The 19882-nt window shown below is 41.2% G+C and overlaps 1 protein-coding gene across 1 annotated transcript in view; it reads left to right on the forward strand.

Moving 5' to 3' along the window:
- Positions 1-3616: 3616 nt before the first annotated feature.
- LOC100033185 (STE20-like serine/threonine-protein kinase) overlaps positions 3617-19882 on the forward strand; it is a 64549-nt gene continuing 48283 nt past the window's right edge. Inside the window, exon 1 of the mRNA XM_056817762.1 lies at positions 3617-4291. Within this exon, the coding sequence (XP_056673740.1) occupies positions 4145-4291 (147 nt within the window). The 5' untranslated portion in view covers positions 3617-4144. The remainder of the gene's footprint in view (positions 4292-19882) is intronic.

A 19882-nucleotide genomic window follows, 5' to 3' on the forward strand; every position in this document is an offset into this window, starting at 1 on the left:
GCTATTATTATCTCACCTAACTCTCCTGATAACCCTGGGATGTAGGTGCTATTATTATCACCATTTTACAGATAAGAAAACTGAGGCAGACAGAAATTAAAGGACTTGTATAGAGTCACACAGCTAGTAAGTGTCTGTATCCCAATTTGAACCCAGGTTCCTGACTCCAGGTCTGGCGGGTCTATCTACTGGGTTGCCTCATTGCCTCATAAAAGGAGAAAGGACAGGAGCTAACTCCAAGGAGCATTCTGGTATAAGGATTGTAAGCCACAAGATTTAAATTCAAGAGACCTTAGAAATCATTTTTACCTTCTCTCCCATTTTATAGAAGAGAAAACTGAGACTAAGAAAGGAAAAGTAGCTTGACCCAGATCTCACAGGCTTAGAGAGAATGTATGGACTCAATGTTAGAGGTAGGACCTGTATATGAAGGAGAATGTCTTAAGTACAACCAGGGATATTTGTAGCACTGTGAAGGTCCCAAGGAAAGGCAGGATAGGCAAGAATGGCAATAAAAAGAGTAATGAGGACAGGGTTGTGGATAGAGGCCCCTAGGAAAGAATTAGACTCAAATGCCAACAGCAAAGAGCAACCACCAAATATCTGGTAACTCCCATTCTCATTATTTTTTATCAGCTGCAGATTTTAGCTCTCCAAAGGCAGAAGTGAGCTCATCATCTGGAGAGTGCCAGTCACCAAAGAGTTCCTCTGCTACTCTGAACATAGAGATCATAGAGAAAAGAATGGCAGGGGTGCTTTAGGAGAAGCTCAATCCCAAAGGCATGGAAATTCCCAGACTTGGGAAATGTTTTCCTCAGCTAAAATGCTGGTGAGTGTAATGGAGGGTGCTGGTCTTGGAGTTAGAAGTCCTGGTTTCTCATCTCAGTTCCCATTACTTTGTGGGGGAAATCACTTTCTGGGCCTGTTTCTTCCCCTGTAAAATGAATACATGAGATGAGATGATCTCTAAAGCCCCTTCCTGTTCTCTGGTCTCCTTACACAGAGTTGGCAATGGCAGGGGACAGCCTCTTCCATACTAGGGGCCCCACGGATGCCCATAATAGTCACCTTCCTTTTTTATGGCAAATTCACAATGATTATCTCATTAATTTTTCCTGAACAACTAAGATGAGTCAGGCAGTGTTTTCCTGGTGAGGTAAGGTAAACCTCTTAAGGGCAGGGTTTGTTTTATTTTCAGTTTGGGTTCTCCAGAGTTTAGCAGAGGGCCTGATATAAAACAAACACTTAATAGAGTTTTGTTGATTAATTGAATCCATGCAACAATTCTTCATCTGTCTAAAAACAGCTAGCATGTTTGCCTCCCACTCCCACTCCAGGCTTCTCTTCTATAAGCTAAACACCTCCATTTCCTTTATCTGACCTTCATATGGCACAAACAAAAGATCTTCCATCCTTCTGGTTGCCTTCTCTGGCCACACTCCAACTTAGAAATGTCCCTTAAATGTGGTGAACACAAAACTCCAAATGGGGTCTGATCAAAACTGAGCATGGCATTTTATGGTTGTTGCTTGGTCATTTCAGCCTTGTCTGACTTCATGATTCCATTTGGGCTTTTCTTGGCAAAGATACTGGAGTAGTTTGCCATTTCTTTCTCCAGTTCATTTTACAGAGGAGGAAAGTGAGGCAAACAGGATGAAGTGGCTTGCCCAGGATCACACAGCTAGTAAGTGTCTGAAGTCAGATTTGAACTCAATAGGTTGAGTCTTCCTGACTCCAGGTCTGGTGCTCTATCCACTGTGCTACCTTGCACCATCTAGATCATCTCTTTATTCCTGTGAAAGGGTGTGCCTCTAAACCCCTTCCAGGTCTCTGCTGGCCATAGAAAGTGTCTGAATAATCTAGGAATGTGGTTCTACTAGGAGAAGACACAATGACCTTGCTTTCTCTGTTTAATTTGATCGTGTGCCTTTTCCTATTCATTCATCTACCTGAGAGGAAAAACAACAGAGGAACATTGAGCCCCAGAGCAAATGGCCATTGCCTGGGATATAGTCCAGTTTTCAAAGATTAACAATGGGAGATCTGTGGAATGCTTTTTATAAACTAAAGTTAGGTCTCTAACAGAAGGACCCAAGTACCTGGATCAGAAAACCAGGAGTCCAATAAAAGACTAACCCCGGGGCATTAGATGGCTAGAGAGACTCTTCTTGTTTTAATAATAATAAGAATTATCATTGTTATTTTAGCTGGCATTTATGTAGTGCCTACTCTATGCCAGGCACTGAACTAAGTGCTTTACAAATATTATCTCATTTGAGCCTCACAACAAGCTTGGAAGGTAGGTGCTATCATATTATCATCCCCATTTTACAGTTGAGGAAACTGAGGCAGAGGTTGATTTGCTCAAGGCCACACAGCTAGTATCCGAGGCCAGATTTAAGTTCAGGTCTTCCTAAAAAGACCTTAGAGCTTAGAATATCTGAATTTGAGAATCTCTGAGTAGGGAGATGAGAAACTTCTAAGAATCTTTAGGAAACAAGAGAGAAGAACCTGAAGGAAGATTTTTTTTGCTAGTCTCCAGGCAAAGGTTTCTATCTCTTCTTTTCTTTTTTTTTAACTTACCTTCTATCTTAGAACCAATCCTAAGTATCAGTTCCAAGTCATAAAAGTAGTGTGAGCAAGGAAATTGGGGTCAAGAGACTTGCCTAGGGTCACACAGCCAGGAAATGTCTAAGGCCACATTTGAACCCAGGTCCTCCTGAGTCCAGACTTGGTACTCTATCCACTGTACTGCCTAGCTGTCCCTGTTTGTATCTTTTCTAAAAGAGTAAAAAGAAGTCTATAGTTTTTGAGATATACAAACATGAACCTCCCTGCTCTTCCCTCAAGGATGATAAAGCCAGGGATTTCAGCAGTTAGAAATGTGAGATCAGTTAGTTAGAGAAAAAGTATTTATGCTTACTCGCCACATGCCAGGAACTATGCTAAGTGATGGGCATACAAATACAAGCAGAAACACAATTAATATAGTGTCACTCCTCAAAGCATCAAAGAAGACTTCATCCAAAAAAACATTGCTCCTTCCCTCTGGGTCTCAGTTTCCTTCTCTGTAAAATTGGAATGATGCCTACAATATTTCTCAGCATGAATGGGAGAAAAAGCACTTTGTAAACTACAAAATGTCATTCAAAACGGACCAATTCAACAGTTATGGGCACAGCTATTAGGAGGGGAACAGTGATTAAAGTGGAAATGAAGATGGTTCATTTGAGGGCAAACTAGTAAGAAGACTGCCTTGTCTAGAGCAGAAATTATGTGTAAGCTTGAGAAATGTAAGAAATAAGTTTGGAAAGGTAGGTTGAGTCCGGAAGGTGGAGAACCTTGAATAGTAGGCTGGAACATTTGGATTTTGTTCTGTAGCAACAGTTAAAGCTATTCAGAGTCAGGGCAGAGCTAGCTGGGACTCCACCACTGAAACTCTTCTGAGCCTAGAAAGGATGAATTCACCCCAAGTTTCTTCCTAAAACATCTGCTGTCAGCCATCTGTGAATGTACGTATGTACCTCCCTTTCTTGCACTCACGTGCTCCTTCTGTCTACTCTTTTATCTGCAGCTTATTTCCTGTCTTAACAGATCTCAGTAATTTGCTGGCAGAAGAAACATGAATAATTGGAACCTGCTCTAGAAATTTCTACTCTGGTCAACTTCCCTCCTGCCCAGGTTGTGTGTACCCTGGGAATGACAGACCAGGAAGGGAAGAATTCAAGTGATGGACAGTAAGGGATCCAAGACTGGTACAAGCAGGACCTGGAGTCCTCAAGTCCAGAATGAGAAGATGGGCTAAATCAACCATGGGATCATCTAATGCTTCACTGAGACTTTGGCTTCTATCTTCAGAAATGGGCTAGAACCTGAGGAAAGGATGAATCACCTCTAGGACTCTCCTCTTCTAGAATATTCCCATTCTGGAGTTTCCCAGGTTGAGATCAAGTCAACGTGCTGGATAGCAAGGAGCCAGCTTGGCCTCAGTGAGCAGACTATTATTTGTTCTGAGATCTGTAACTTCCTCTGGGCTAGGACTCACCCTTTCTCCTGTACTTCTGTGGGACATCCAGCCATATTACAGTCTGCCTAGGAAGAAGACAGCATCCCAGTGGCAGGTCCAAGGAACAAGGCACCCATCATGGCCTTCCTCCTGAGGCTGCTCAGGTTTGGTACTGAGAAAAAGAAGGCAAAGCATTATGCCAACGTGAAACGAGATGTGAACCCTTATGATGTGTGGGAACTTGTGGGAGAGCTGGGGGAAGGAGCCTTCGGGAAAGTATTTAAGGTAAGCTAGCTATAGCCTGGACTATTATTGGGAAGGAGGCTGAAGGTACTTAATTACCAACTTGACCCAGATGGAGACATAACTCAAAGGAGCTCAGATTCCCTGGGATGAAATCTTGGACCCCTCGGTCCTCTTGGGATGGACCATAAAGGAACGGGAGGAGGGCCCTAGTCTTCTCCCACCAGAGAGGAATGAGCAGAAGCCATGGAGTATCTGATTCTTTCCAGTCCCATTTGTCTTAGCCACTTGCTAGAAAGAACTGACATTATGAACATAGATTGTGGATAATGAGACTCAAAGAGGACAAAAACTTGCCTCGGGTCACACAATTAATAGGAATCAGAGGAATCAGAATCACTATGCCTTCCACATAGAACTGCATGAAGATGCCCCACACATGTAGACTCAAAATAAAACTGGGAATTCCATAGCCCCTACTGCCAAAAGCTGTCCCTCTGTATATTTTCCCTCCTATCATGGCCCCTTATCCCTGACTCCTTTATGTTCTCAGTGGTCCCATATTCAGTTTTTTCTTCTTTCTTTTTGCTCTCTTCCTTGATGAACTTGCGTATATCTACCACTTCCATTATTAGCACTCTGCAGATTACTCCCCAGTTTTTATTTCAAGTCCTGGCCTTTCTTCTCATTTCTTGTACCACATTTCAAACTATTTTAAATCACAACTCAACTGATATTGCTGCTTGGTGCCTCCCTGATGCTTGAAATGTAATCAGAAAAACTCGCCATCTTCCTCCCCCAAACATTCTCTCATGACATAGCCATCTCTGTTAGTGGCACCACTAATTTTCCAGCTACCAATGGAAAAAACATCAGGGTCATCTGTCAGGTACAACCTGTCCCCAGGCCTTATTGATAACTGAGTCTTTCTTTCTCGTGTCACTTGAAAGTGTCTCCCTTTTTCCATTTCCACTACCTGAATGTAAGTCTTCATTACTTTCTCACCAGGACAATTTCAATAACCTCCTTGTAGGTCTCCCTGATTCCATTTTCTTCCCTTCTAATTCATCCTACATACTGTTACTCCATTAATCTCCCAAAAGCAAATATCCCTCTCTCCTTGCTCAACAATTTTCAATATCTCCCTGTTACCTTCAGAATAAAGTAAAACTCCTTCATCTAGCATTCCAGGTCTTCCACTCTGGAGTTCTAACCCATTTTTATCTCCATCTCCCATCACTCCCTTATCCATACCAAATGCTCCAGTCAAAATGAATTCATATGTTATCCTCCCAGCACATCTCACCCCCTTTCCTTATACTTTGTCCATACCATCCCCTCTGCCTAGAGTGAGCTAACTGATCCCCCCATACCCACCTCTTGGCCATTTTTCAAGGTTCAAATCAATTGCCACATCCTCCAAGAAGCCTTCCTTGGTCACCCCAATCACAAGTGATTTCTTTTTTCCTTGAAATCATATTGTAAATGATGTCCCATGACACAATATGTGGATTCTTGCATTGTAATTATTTATGCCCCTAGTATTTATCTCCCCTCAGTGGTAGGGACTATACCTGACACAGTATCTCAAAAATAGCAGACCCTAAATGGGGTGCTGTTTTTCTTTTTTAATGGAAAATGAATTAAGGAATGAATGAACACTGTCCGAGTATTCCTGCAATAATAAGAGCTGATGGAGGCATCTAGGTGGTTTAGTAGACTGAAAGCCAGGCCTAGAGATGGAAGGTGCTGGGTTCAAATCTGACTGGAGACATTTCTCAGTTGTATGATCCTGGATAAGTCACTTGACCTCCACAGCTCTTCTGCCTTGGAATCAATACATCTTATTGATTCTAAAACAGAAGGTAAGGGTTTAAAGAATAATAATAATGATAGCTGACATTTATGTATTGCTTTGAAGTTTGCAAAGTGCCTTATTAAGAGGCAGCGTGTCCTTGTAGATGGAAAGCTGATCCCAGTTAGGAAAACCTAGATTCAAGTCCTGCCTTTAACATCTACAGACTACGTGACCCCAGAAAAGGCATTTTCTTTCTCATGGTTCCCAAACAGTTCTAAGATTGCCATTTGCCTAAGAACCATGACAGAAGCAGTTCCTCACCCAGACTTCTCTACTTGGATGAAACTGCAGATGGTATTTTTTAAATCCTTTTTGCATAGATTATCTCATTTGAACCTCAGAGCCACCTTGTGAGTTCAATTTTACCTATGGATCTAATTAACTTCATTTTACACCTGAAGAAACTGAGGTTCAGAGAAGCTAAGGCTCTTGCTGAGGGTCACACAGCTGTCTCTCTGCCTCCAGGCTCAGCCTTCTGTCCACTATATCACGCTGCTGGTCTGAGATGCCATCAAAACAGGACAGTGATCTGTCCTAGCTCTACTATTAGTCGGATGAGTGACCATGGACACGCGTTTCCCCACTGTAACTCGGTTTCCTCTTCTGAAAATGAAGGGGTTGGATTCGCTGGTCCATGAGATTTCTTCAAGCAGTAATAGTTAGTGAGAGGGTCAGGGGCCTGAGTCCCTTTTTCGGGGGCCCTGCTCTCTGTAGCCAAAGACACTGACACACCAGCATTCAGTTTCCTGTTTACAGTTCTTGTTATTATGAAGTGTGGTTTCAGTGAGGGGGGAAAAAGGTCACACACAAGCAAAGCTTGTGGAGAAGGGTTTATTTTTGTCCCCTGCGCAGCATGTACACACCTTTCTCCAGACGCTCACTTAGATGTGATGATTTTCTTTAATTGCCCAAAGAATAATTGTGAAGAAGGGAAACAGAGCTTAGGGAAGATCCTCAGGTGAGATGGAGCAGGATCTGGACTCCCGAGTGAGCACCGGACCCCACCTAGCACAATTCACGTTGGCCTTAACCAGAGATGGCAAGGCTGGCTGCATGCGTGAACTTTCCACCTCTTGCCCCTTCAACAGGCCATTGATGAGATGGAGAAGTCCACCCAAAGGAATTCAGTGCACAGTAGCTTCTATTTGTCCTGAATTTCCACAGTGAGGTCCTTGAGAGCAGGGAATATTTTCTGCATTTCTTTTATATTCGCAGCACTTGGCACAGTGCCTGGTGTATAATGAATGTGAATGCTTCTTGGTGATTTGATCTGACCTGGTACAGATTCATCTCTATTTGTTGAAAAAGTACCAAAGTGGCTCATCTAGACAAGCGTGACAGTATTTACTCAATAAGATCCAGTATGGTATGGTGGATGGGGAACTAGGAGAGAGATATAAATAATTAGCGTCATTCCTATCCTCAAGAAGCTTACAGTCTAGTAAGGAAGATAATAAATGTACACATGATGATGATAGATAATTGCAATAAAAACAATAAAATCAGATGAAGTAAGAAAACAATTCCAACTGAGAGGATGAAGAGGTAACATTTGAGTTGAGATTTGAAAGACTGGTTCAACTGTCATAGTTAGAAATGGGGTAAAGGACAAACATTGCAGACAAAGGTCCAGAAGAGGGAAAATGAAGGAAATGTTGGGGGGTGGGAATGGTCATAGACTCATGCAATCATATATTTCGAAGTGATGAGGGCTTGGAAATCATTTAGGCCAATCCCTGTATTTTATAGATAAAGAAGTCAAGGACCAGAGAGGCTTGATAGGCACATATAGAAGGAATAGTGACAAAGAGATTGGAAAGATTGATTGTAGCCTCATTGTGAAGGTCCTTGAATGCCAGCCAAAAGAGTTCAGACTTGATTTAGTGTCATTAGACCAGCGTTTGATTGAGACAATGGATTTCAGCCTAATTAATGATGTGCAATCAAACAATCATGGCTATTCTTAGTGGAGTCCTCAAGTTTTATGAACCATTAGGGACATGCTACGAGTTCTATTGCAATTTTCTGTATGAATAAAGGGTTCATGGGCAATAAATCAGGCACTAACCATCCTGTCGCCCTGATTCCCTTAATGAAACCATCTCCTTCCACAACATCCTCGTTGCTATTCCTGGGTGGAGTGGCAGATCACAACACACATTCTTCCCTATAACCGAAACATGTTGGCTTTTCCTTGGTAGAGAAAGAATGAGAACCTCTCACAGGACAAATATGACAAACTGGAGACAAGGAGTGACTGATAGACCTTAATGTGTTAACCAACCCAAAGATAGCTGCATTTTCAACACAATGATGGTTCAAATTGATGTGGGCTTTGGGGTTAAGGGGAACTTTCCACCAGGTGATCTCATTTGCTCCTCCCAATTGCTCCAGGGTTGGGGGTACTCTTGTTGCTGTTAATGCCATTTACAGATGGGAGAGATGAGAGCTGAAGAAACTTGTTTTCGCCTCTAGAGTTGTCAGTTCAACAAGGTAGTTAAGTGGCATTGTTAAAGCACCTACTCTGTGCCAGGCATGGTTCCTAGGTCTGAAGATAGAAATAAAAGTGAAACGAATAATAACAACAATAACTTCTCGCTAGGAGGTCACAGTATAATGGAGGAAATGACATGCAAATAATTGCATCTAAACAAGATATAGATGGATAAACCTGAGAGGGAGAGAACTAAGATTAAAAAAGACCAGGAAGGGCTTCTCGCAGATGGTGGGACTTGAAGGAAGCCAGGGAATCCACGAGATGAAGATGAGGAAGGAAAAGTTCTGGGCATGGAGACAGCCAGAAAAAAATGCCCAGAGCTGGTGAGGGAAGGTCTTGTGGGAGAAATAGCAAGGCCACTGTCCTGGGATTGCAGAGTATGTGGAGAAGCGTAGGATACAAGAAGACTGGAAGGTTAAGTAGGAGCACAAACCACCCTTTGAAACTAAAGGAATCTGAAGGAGGCGTTAGCAGTAAATTGAGAATAGAGAGCTTAGTTTAAGAAGTACCTTAATAGCCAAATGGATATTTATTTGATCCTGGAGGTGAATGGGAGCCATTGGGGTTTTTTGAATAAGGGAGTAACATGCAGACCTGGTGACTGTAAGTTAATAGTAGTAATAGAGTCCATCATCCCAGATATCCCCTCCTAGGTGGTCTCCCTGCCTCCATCAGTCTCCTGATGTAACATGACTGATAGGTGAGTCCATCCACTGATACGGGGTCCTGAATATCATTCCTTCTTCCTCAGGGCAGTCTAACCTGGATCCTTTATGCCTGGCTCTCCCAGTACCTAGAACAGAAAAGAATAGATGAAACAAAAAGACCTAGACCCAATTCTCTGGGTTAGATGGGAAGAAAACCCCATAGCTCTTTCCCTTAGAGTGAAAATCTCTCACTGGATGCCTTCATACTACCAGAGCCCAGGTAAGACAGTGAGGCAAAGAGATGGCCAAAAATGACTCAGGCCTTTGCAACCACAACTGGTTACCAAATGTCCACCTCTATTTTCCTGAGATAGCTGGAGGCACAGTGGATAGAGCCCTGGACCTGAAGTGTTCTCAAAAAGACCTGAGTTCAAATTTGAGCTCAGACATTAAACGAATAACTTAACCTGTATACCTCAGTTTCATCAACTATAAAATGGGGGAAATAACATCGCTTACTTTTCAGGGTTGTTGTGAGAATCAAATTAGATATAGACATTAGTCATTAAGACATCTTGTCAAGGGGGCAGCTAGATGGACATTGAGGGCCAGACCTAGAGATTGGACATCCTGGATTCAAATTTGGCTTCAATCACTTCCTAGCTGTGTGACCCAGGAAAAGTTATTGTTAGTGTTATATTTTTGTTAAAGCACCTACTCTGTGCCAGGCATGGTGCTAAGTGCTGAGGACAAAGAAAAGAAAAACGAATAATAACAACAATACCTTCTCTCAAAGAGGTCACAGTATAATGGAGGAAATGACGTGCAAACAATCATATCTAAACAAGATATAGATGGGTAAATATGAGAGGGAGAGTCTTCCTTGCATAGCCCTTCTGCCTTTGGAACCAATACACAGTATAGATTCCAAGAGGGAAGGGAAGGGTTTGTTTTCTCATCAAATGAGAAGATATTTCTTTTATCTGTCATTACAATTTTCCCACCATTTTCCACATGGAGAAATGCCATCTAAGTAAATTGATGGGGTCTATGCGTATAGCAAACCCCCATTATTCTTAATTTGTGAGACGTAATATGGCATAGAGGATTCAAGGCAAGCTAGCCTTGAAGCCAGACTGCAAGTGCCTCCTTCCACATATGATGGTTGTATGAACCTGGGTAAGTCATTCAATCTCTAAATATTCTAGGCAACTCTCTGACACTGTAGAAGATTCTAGCTATATTAGCAGAAGATATTTCCTGACCTGAGAACCTGAAAATTTTCTATGCCAATGAAATCATAGGTCTGGTCCCTGCTCTATTCCTCTGATATATATGCATATGTATTTATATATACTTGGATGTATTTATACATTCACATGTATATTTGTTTTGTTGTTCAGTCATTTCAGTCATGTCCAATTCTTTGTGATCCTATTTGGGATTTTCTTAGCAAAGATACTAGAGTGGTTTGCCATTTCCTTCTCCTGCTCATTTTATAGATGAGGAAACTGAGGCAAAGTTAAGAGACTTGCCCAGGGTCACATAACTAGTAAGTGTCTGAGGCTAGATTTGAACTCAAGAATATGAGACTTCCTGACTCCAGACCTGGTACTCTATATACTCTGCCACCTGGATGCCCAAATTAGATATATTTTTAATTCAAATTTGTATATTGTATTATTATATATTATGGGTATCATTATATTATTGTATATTATATATCATTTGAATATGTGTTTATGTTTATATATAATTTGTTGTTTATTTATGGAGAACTATTTGTGACTCCATTGACCATAGCATACCATGACCTATTCTCCACTACCTTCCAAAGTCTGTCCAAGCTCATGCTCATTTCTCTCCCCTTCTTCTTTTGCCTTCAATCTTTACCAACAGCAGTCTTTTCCAAGTCCTGTTTTCTCATTATGTAGCCAAAGTATTTAAGCTCCAGCTTCAATATTTATCCTTCCAATGAGCAGTCTGAATTAATTTCTTGAAATAATGAGTGATGTGATCTTCTTGCTATCCAAGGAACTCTCAAAAATTTTCTTCAGCCCTACAATTTGAAAGCATAGATTTTGTAGTACTCCGTTTTCCTTAGAGTCCAACTCTCACAATCATATATCCCTACTGGGAAAACCATAGTTTTGACTCTGCAGACCTTTTTGGCAAAGTGATATCTCTGCTTTTTAGTGTGCTGTCCAGATTTGCCGTAGCTTTACTTCCAAAGAGCAAGCATCTTTTAATTTCATGACTACTGTCACCATCTACAGTGATCTGTGAACCCAAGAATATAAAATCTGGGGCAAAGCCAAGATGGTAGCAGCAAAATTCTGAAACTGCTCTGAATATCCTTCCAAATCCATCTTTAAAAGGCACTTCAAAAGGACAGGAGTCAAATCAGGATGAGCAAGGGGGCTCTCCCACTGAACCCAACATGAAAGGTAGTCAGAGAGAATGGATTTCCATGATATAAGGGGGAACCAGAAGCAAGAAGGAAAAGCACAAGCCAACCTGCTCCCCCCACATCTACCATGCCAGACACAGAGCCAGAACCTAGGTAACTGTGGGATTCTGGGACACAGGCTACACCAAGAATATAAAATCTAAGCTGATTCTAATTCTTCTCCCTGTTTGCCAAGAAGTGATGAGTCCAGTTGCCATGATATATATATATATTTTTTTTTAATGTTAAACTTCATGTCAACTTTTACACTCTCCTCTTCCATCTTCATCAAGAGGCTTCTTAATTCTTTTTCACTTTCTTCCATCAGAGAGTAGTATCTTCTGCATATCTGAGATTGTTGATTTTTCTCAAAGAAACCTTAATTCTAGCTTTTTATTTCACATGATGTATTCTGCATTTAAGTTAAATAAATAAGGGAACAATATATGACCTTGTTATTTTTCTTTCCCAATCTTAAGCCAATCAGTTGTTCTGTGCTTAGTTCTGTTATTTCTTGAACCTGTAAACTGGTTCCTCAAGATACAAGTAAGATGCCTGATACTCCTATCTCTTTGAGGACTTTTTGCATTTTATTGTGATCTACACAGTCAAAGGATTTAGTGTAGTCAATGAAGCAGAAGTAGATGTTTTTATGGAACTCCCCTCCTTTTCCATAATCCAGTGAATGTTGCTAATTTGGTCTCTAGTTCCTCTGCCTCTTCAGAAACTGGTCTGCTCTTCTGATAATTATCAATTCATATATTTCTGAAGCCTAACTTGCAAAATCATAACCTTGCCGGCATGTGAAATGAGCACAATAAAATGATAATCTGAACATTCTTCAGCATTTCCCTTCTTAATGATTTGGATGAAAACTGATCTTTTTTTCAATCTAGTGATCAATATTGAGTTTTCCAAATTTATGAGCATATTTCATGTAGCCCTTTTTAGAATTTTAAATGGCTCAACTGAGATCCTGTAACCTCCACTAGTCTTATTATTAGCAGTGCTTCTTAAGGCCCACTTGACTTCTTTCTCCAGGTTGTCTGTCACATTATCATCAACCACATTATCTTGGTTATCAGTGACATTAAGATCTTCCTTTTATAGTTCTTGTGTGTATTCTTGCCACCTGTTCTTAATTTCTCCTACTTCTGTCAAGTCCCTACCATTTTTGTCTTTTATCATGCCTATTTTTGCATGAAGTGTTCCCTTGATATCTCTAATCTTCTTGAAGAAATCTCTTATTTTTCTCATTCTATTGTTTTCTTTTATTTCTTTACATTGCTCATTTATGAAAACCCTATCTCTCCTTGCTATACTCTGGAAGTCTGTATGCAATTGAGTATATCTTTCCATCCTTTCCCTTTTACTTTCTTTCTTTCCTTGGCTATTTGTAAAGCCTCATCAGACAATCATTTTGTTTTCTTGCTCTTCTTTTTCTTTTGAAATTTTTTTTATTGCTGCCTCCTTTATAATATCTCAAAGCTCTATTCCTAGTTCTTCAGGAGTTCTATCTACCAGATCAAATCCCTTCAGTCTCTTTATTATTTCTACTTCATATTCATAAGGTATATTATTTAGGTCATACTTATGCAGTCTGATGGTTTTCCCTACTTTCTTCAATTTAAATCTGAATTGTGTAATATAAGAAGCTCATGATTTGAGCCACCTTCAGCTCCAGGTCTTGTTTTAACTGACTGTAGAACAGTGATCATGAACTGCAAACTGCAACCCTCACACCGCTGTGAGCTCCTCTGCCTTACCCCAGACAGGGGAGGGAGGAATCACTTTCATTGGACTGAGGGGCAGAGGGGTGGGTCATGTGAGAAATATTCTCAGGCACACATAGAGAGGGGAAAGGGAGCAGTCCCCTCTAGCATATGTGCCATAGATTCACCAACATGGGTATAGAGCTCTCCATCTTTGGCTGCAAATTATATAAGTAATCTGATTTTGATAACGATCATCTTGTGATGTTCATGTGTAGAATCACTTTTTGGATTATTGAAAAAGTGTTTGCTATGACCAGAGTCATCTCAAAAAACTCTATTAGTCTCTGCCCTATTTCATTTTGTCCTCCAAGGCCAAACTTGCCTGTTATTCCAATTATCTTTTGGTCTCTTTCCAGTCCCCTATGATGAATGTGACACCTTTATGTGGTGTTACTTTCAGAAGATGTAGTAAGCCTTCCTAGAAATGAGCACCTTTGATTTCTTCAGTGGCCGAAGTATGTCATAGACTTGTTTTACTGAGCTATTGAAGAGTTTGCCTTAGATTCAAACAGATATCTTTCTGTCATTTTTGAGATTATGCCCCTGTATTGTTTTTTTCACCCTTTTTTGCCTCTGAGGGTTACTCCATTTCTTCTAAGGCATTCATGCCCTTGGTAGTATATGAAGTGATGACCTGAATTAAATTCCCCTGTTCCCCTCCATTTAAGTTGTGATACCCAAGATGTTAATATTTAATCTTTCAATGTCCTATATGACTCACATCTAACTTACCTCAGTTAATAGGTTCTACCTTCCTGTACAGTATTATTCTTTACAGCATCAGACTTTTCTTTCTTTATCAGATATAGCTGCAACTAAGCTTCCATTCAGCCCTGACCCATATACTTCATTATCTCTGGAACTACTTGTAGTTGTCCCCGGTTACATGTTGGGCACTTTCCTACCTGTGGGGCTCATCTTCAGTTGTTATATCTCCTATAATTTTAATGCTGTCCATGAGGCTTTCTTTACAAAGATACTGGATTGGTGTGTCATTTCCTTTTCCAGTGAATCATCTTTTGGCAGAACTCTCTACCATGACCTGTCCAACTTGGGTAACCCTGCACAGCATAGCTCCTAGTTTCACTGAGCCATGCAAGTCCATCTTCCATGACAAAGCAATGATCCAAGACGGGATACACACACACACACATGTTATATATACCCATATGTACATAAATTATATGCATGAATTTTATAGGTATATATGTATAATTGAATGGATTTTGACATGATCTGAGTCATGTTAACCTATATGCTAAGAATTAAAGACTGAAAAGGGTGCTGACTTGGTATGGGCAGAAACTCAAATAAGAAGGTTCTCATTTTATATTGAATTTATTTAGAGTTAGAACACAAAATAAAGCTAGTCATTTCTTTTAAAATGAGAAAATCATCACTAATTTTACACTAGAATAGCCATTTGTGTGATTTCATAAGGTACAAGACTTGGGAACCAATAACAACAGAAATCCTGTAAGTTATTCCAAAGTCCCATGCCATTATATCACAAATGCTTTCTTCAAAAAGAAAGCAAAAAGGAAGGTACAGGACACGATGAGCATCAAATAGGATCACATGCAAAAAAAGAGAATTTTCAACTGACTTTTATCTAACAGGAAATGAATGTGTGTGGGATATTTCAGAAGCAGCTGCCTCTGGATGATCAGATTGCCACCTAGTTAACAGAAAGATCAAAATTAATGTCAAATTAAAGAAATTAATGAATCTGAAAAGATACAGTATGCAGTTACAACAATTCCATCCCAAACTCTTTAAACAAGCTATTGACTGGGAAAAAAAAAGGATAATAAAGTAAAGACACTGATAAAGATAAGTTTAATCAAGAAGGTCAGAGAGCTAGTAAATTTCTTTATCCAACAAATATCTGGTCTTCTTTGTCAAACTGAGAGTTTTGGCAACCAAAGACAATGCTAATTTACAATATGAATTTATTTGCAAAGAAGACCAAGGCAAAAGATTATAAGCAGTATAGTAGTAGTCTCTCGGTAACCGAGGATGATGATTGTCTTTGTGCACTTTCATCTGTGATGTAGATGAGTGTGCACAAAGACACTTGTGCATGAAGGAGATTTAAATGGAAAAGTCGATGCACAGAGACAGTCCCACTCTCTCGGCGTTGGAAGTCTGGGTCCAGTGGCACGAAAAATCGTTACGCCTGGAGACTTCCTCAGCTGCATTGGATGGCCGTGTTGTCTTTTGTGCTTCAACATGCCCTAAGCACTCCACAGTGCTTTGCTGCGTCGCCCTCTCAGCCGTTGAACCTTCTTATTGGTTTCTTCCATCTGTTTGGCCGAAGCAGTCTTCACATGCTGGGTGAGCAAAGCCCTAGTTCACCAGGGGTCTACAACCCAATGGCTACCCTCACAAGGTTTAGCCGGCCTGTCGAAGCTGTTGCCCGGAGTGTGGCCGCTGCCGCATGCTAGCAGCTACTGGGAGCCACAAGTCAGAGCAGGGTGTCAGGTGAGGGTCAGGTTGGAGAGCTGCCCTAGGAGGGCACAACAAGCCCTCCATACCAGAGATACTGCCCCTCCCTGAAACAGCATAAGATAGTAGTGCTGGGGAAAGTGAAGTTGGGGAAAGTTTACTTGAATTCCATTTAAATTAGAATATTCCATCAACATTTGTAGGCAAAACTAGAAAGAAAACAGATGTGAACTTGAATTATTTTCTGAAGTTTGTATGTTGATTTCTTCTCATCATTAGCAATGAAATCAGCACATTTGTATCCAAATATACCATACCTTGGTATTCAGTGTTGTGTATCCTGCTCCTTTACTTCAGTCATAGCACCCCTAAAAGCTACTCCCACATTCAAGGCACATTTCAGGGTAGCATCACTCAAGACCAAAGTTCTCAAACTTCCAATTATGTTTCTTTTATTGGACCAGCCAAAAGATGCATTTATTCAAATCAAAATGCCTTTAAATAATACAGTAAAATATTTGACCAGGAAAATTTCCTCCAAACATACATACTCCCACAAATTCCCTCAGCCAAGACATTTTCCTCTTTCAAGTTCAGTTCCTATGCCTTATTGCCCCCTTTGTACCAGAAGAGAGCAACCCTGATGGCTTATAGGTAGGTATACTAATTCTCAAGTAGCTCTTCTATCTCCCCCAAATAAGGATAGTTGCCTTTTATCCAGATAATGAAATTCGCCAGATACTCCTGTTTTCAAATGAGATCATGCTGATTGCATTGAGCCTCAAAATGTTATAGGACAGCAATGGTGAACCTATGGTACATGTGCCAAAAAGGGCACACAGAATCCTCTCTGTGGGCATGCCTGCAGTTGTCCACTAGACTTCATTACTAGAAAGCCAGAGGGACTCGGGGAGGGATTGTTCCCCTCCCCATCTCCTTGCACCTAAGGACATCCCTCACTTTACCCACCCCTCTTTCCAGAAGCCCAAATGGAATGCTTCCTCCCTCCCCTGCCTGGGGCAAATGCTGGGTGGGTAAAGCTCACATTCTGTATGAGGGGGTAGCACAGATGGCAGTCTGTTGAATCTGTGGTGAAGGTGATTCCTGTGGTGAAGTTGGAGAGGAGGTAGGTTTAAGGGAAACATAGCTCACAGTGTAGTACATAGCTGGAGGGGAGCAGAACTGGAAAGGAGTGGAGTGCTTCGATCAGTTGCCTTCCCCTCTCCATACATGCCTTTCATCACCTGCTCCTCTGCCCAACAGCCCAATGTGAATGCTTCTTCCCTCCCCTGTCTGGAGTAAGTGGGGGGAGGGATGGAGAGGGCATGGCACTTGGTCTCTGGGGGCAGGGGGGCACAGCACTTGGTATGAGGGGGTGGGGTAGGGGTGGGGCCTAGCACTTCATCTCTAAAAGGTTCGCCATCACTGCTATAGAATCTCTTTGATGCTATATCCATAGCCACTCAAACGAGTTATTGTTGTTCAGTCATTTTTCAGTCATATCCAACTCTTCATAACCTCATTTCAAGTTTTCTTGGCAAGGATACTAGAGTGGTTTGAGTTTTCTTTCCCAGATCATTTTATAAGTGAGGATCTGAAGCAAACAGGGTTAAATGTCTTGCCCTGGGTCACACAGCTAATAAGTGTCAGATTTGACCTCAGGAAGATGAGTCTTCCTGACTTCAGGCTGGGCACTCTATCTATCATACCACTGCCTTTGATAGAGGCTGACCTAGAAAGGTACACAAGAAAAACCAAGCAAATGAAAAATCTTAGCAAAGGCAGTGGGATGAGCAACCCATTGAAGTAGTACATATATCTTTGAGAGACACACTAGCTGAACAATGATCTGGGCCCAGAACTGAATGGGAGGTAAATCCACTACATCCTGTTTGGGGAAATGTGCAGTTCTTTCACTTACACCAATCTGCCCCTGTGCCAAAGTCCATTTATTAAATGTCAGTATTCTCTAGCTGTGTTACATGATTAAGGTGTTACAGCATACCATTATCCCAGTAGAATCAAAATTATAGATGATGGAAGCAGCTAGGTGGCTCAGTGGATTAAGAGTCAGACCTAGAGACAAGGGGTTCTGGGTTCAAATCTTGCCTCAGACTCTTAGCTATGTTATTTAACCCTCATTGCCTAGCTCTTACTGCTCTTCTGCCTTGGAACCAAATATACATACAGTATTGATTCTAAGACAGAAAGTAAGGGTTTAAAAAAAAACTATAAGTGACCCAAAGAGCATAAATAGGTTATAGTATATACCAACAAGGACTTATTTGCAAGAAGAGGCATAGCAGAAATATGCATGGTCATGTGTTAATGGAAAAGAAGTGAGGTGGTCACATAGGGAGAATGAGGCAATGAGAGGCAGGCACCTTGAGTGTCCAACTGGTACCATAAAATATTCATAACTCCACACAGCTTCCAAAGTGACTTTCCTAAAGTGCAAATCTGACCATGTCATTCACCACCCCACCCCAACTCAATTACCAACAGTAGCTCCCTATTGCCTCCAGAATCAAATCCAAAATTCTCCATTTGGTATTTAAAACCCTTTACAACTCTCTCTACTTTCTCAGGCATTTCTAAACTTTACATCTCTCAGCAGTACTCTAAGCTCTATAAACACTGGCCTACTTATAATATGCTGCTCAGACATGATTCTCCATCTCTGATTCTAAATATTTTCTCTGACTGTCTCCTGTGCCTGGAATATTATGCCTCCTCACTTACATCTCCTGCCTTCTCTCTTGTTGTTGCTCAGTCATTTACAATTGTGTCTGTGTGACTCCATTCCAAGTTTTTGTGGCAAAGATCCTGGAGTGGTTCTCCAGCTCATTTTGCAGATGAGGAAGATGAGGCAAACATGGTTAAGGGAATTTCCCAATGTCATATAACTAATAAGTGTCTGGGACCAGATCTGAACTCAGGTCTTCCTAATTCCCTGGTTTCCTTAGTTTTCTTCAAAATTCAGCTCAAATTCTAGATTCTACAGGAGGTTTTTCCCTCTATGCCAGTGATTGCTCTCTGAGATAATCTTCCATTTACTCTGTGTGATCATATATGTCCAGATATTTGCATGTTGTCTCCACCATGAGAATGGGAAATCATTAAGGGTAGTACTTCTGCTTTTCTTTGTGTTAGCAGTCCATGCACATAGTAGATGCCTAATAAATGCTTGTTTATTGACTTAATGACAAAAATATTAAAAGAGCTAGACCAAGGGGCAGTTGAGGGCTCAGCAGATTGAGAACAGGGCCTATAGACGGAAGGTCCTGGCTTCAAATCTGGCCTTAGGCACCTCCTAACCATGGGACACTGGATTGATTGTCTAATCTTTACCGCTCTTCTGCATTAGAAGCAATACTCATTGTTGCTTCTAAGACAGAAGGGAAGGGGAAAGGTCTAGATTATTGAAGGCCTCCAGTGGAGAGGGTAAATCTTCCACAGAGGATTTGAAGGACAAGACCCACATGGTTGAGAAGACATGGAGGGCCTGTGGCCTAAAAACAGTGATGAGATCGTGGCTACATCACCTCTACGTGCAAGGAAGTCTGCGGGCTTCTTTTGGATCTAGCCTTTTTCATGGCGCTCTCTGTGTTCACTGCCACTTATAGCATTGCTCCAATGGTTGACTACCCTAAAACCCTACTATGGGTGTGGTGCCAACCCACTTCCCTAGTTTAGTAGGTGTGGGTTCCAAGCCCTCAGGTAGGGCATTGGCATGCTGCCCTGATGGGAGAGATAAGACCATAGTTATCACCCTCAATGATTAGGAGTGATCAAAGAGCCAATGCTGGGCATGCCAGGATCAAAGAACAATTTCTCCAACCATCTGTTGACACTTATTCTGTTATCATGATCCAGCAACCAATGGGGTAGTATCCTTCCTTTATTTCCAATGCCTTATACTCTTTACTGCCCACTCTCCTCCCCTCTTGGTCTCTAGT

Source organism: Monodelphis domestica, chromosome 1, assembly GCF_027887165.1.
Source record: "Monodelphis domestica isolate mMonDom1 chromosome 1, mMonDom1.pri, whole genome shotgun sequence".
In the NCBI taxonomy this organism is placed as follows: domain Eukaryota; kingdom Metazoa; phylum Chordata; class Mammalia; order Didelphimorphia; family Didelphidae; genus Monodelphis; species Monodelphis domestica.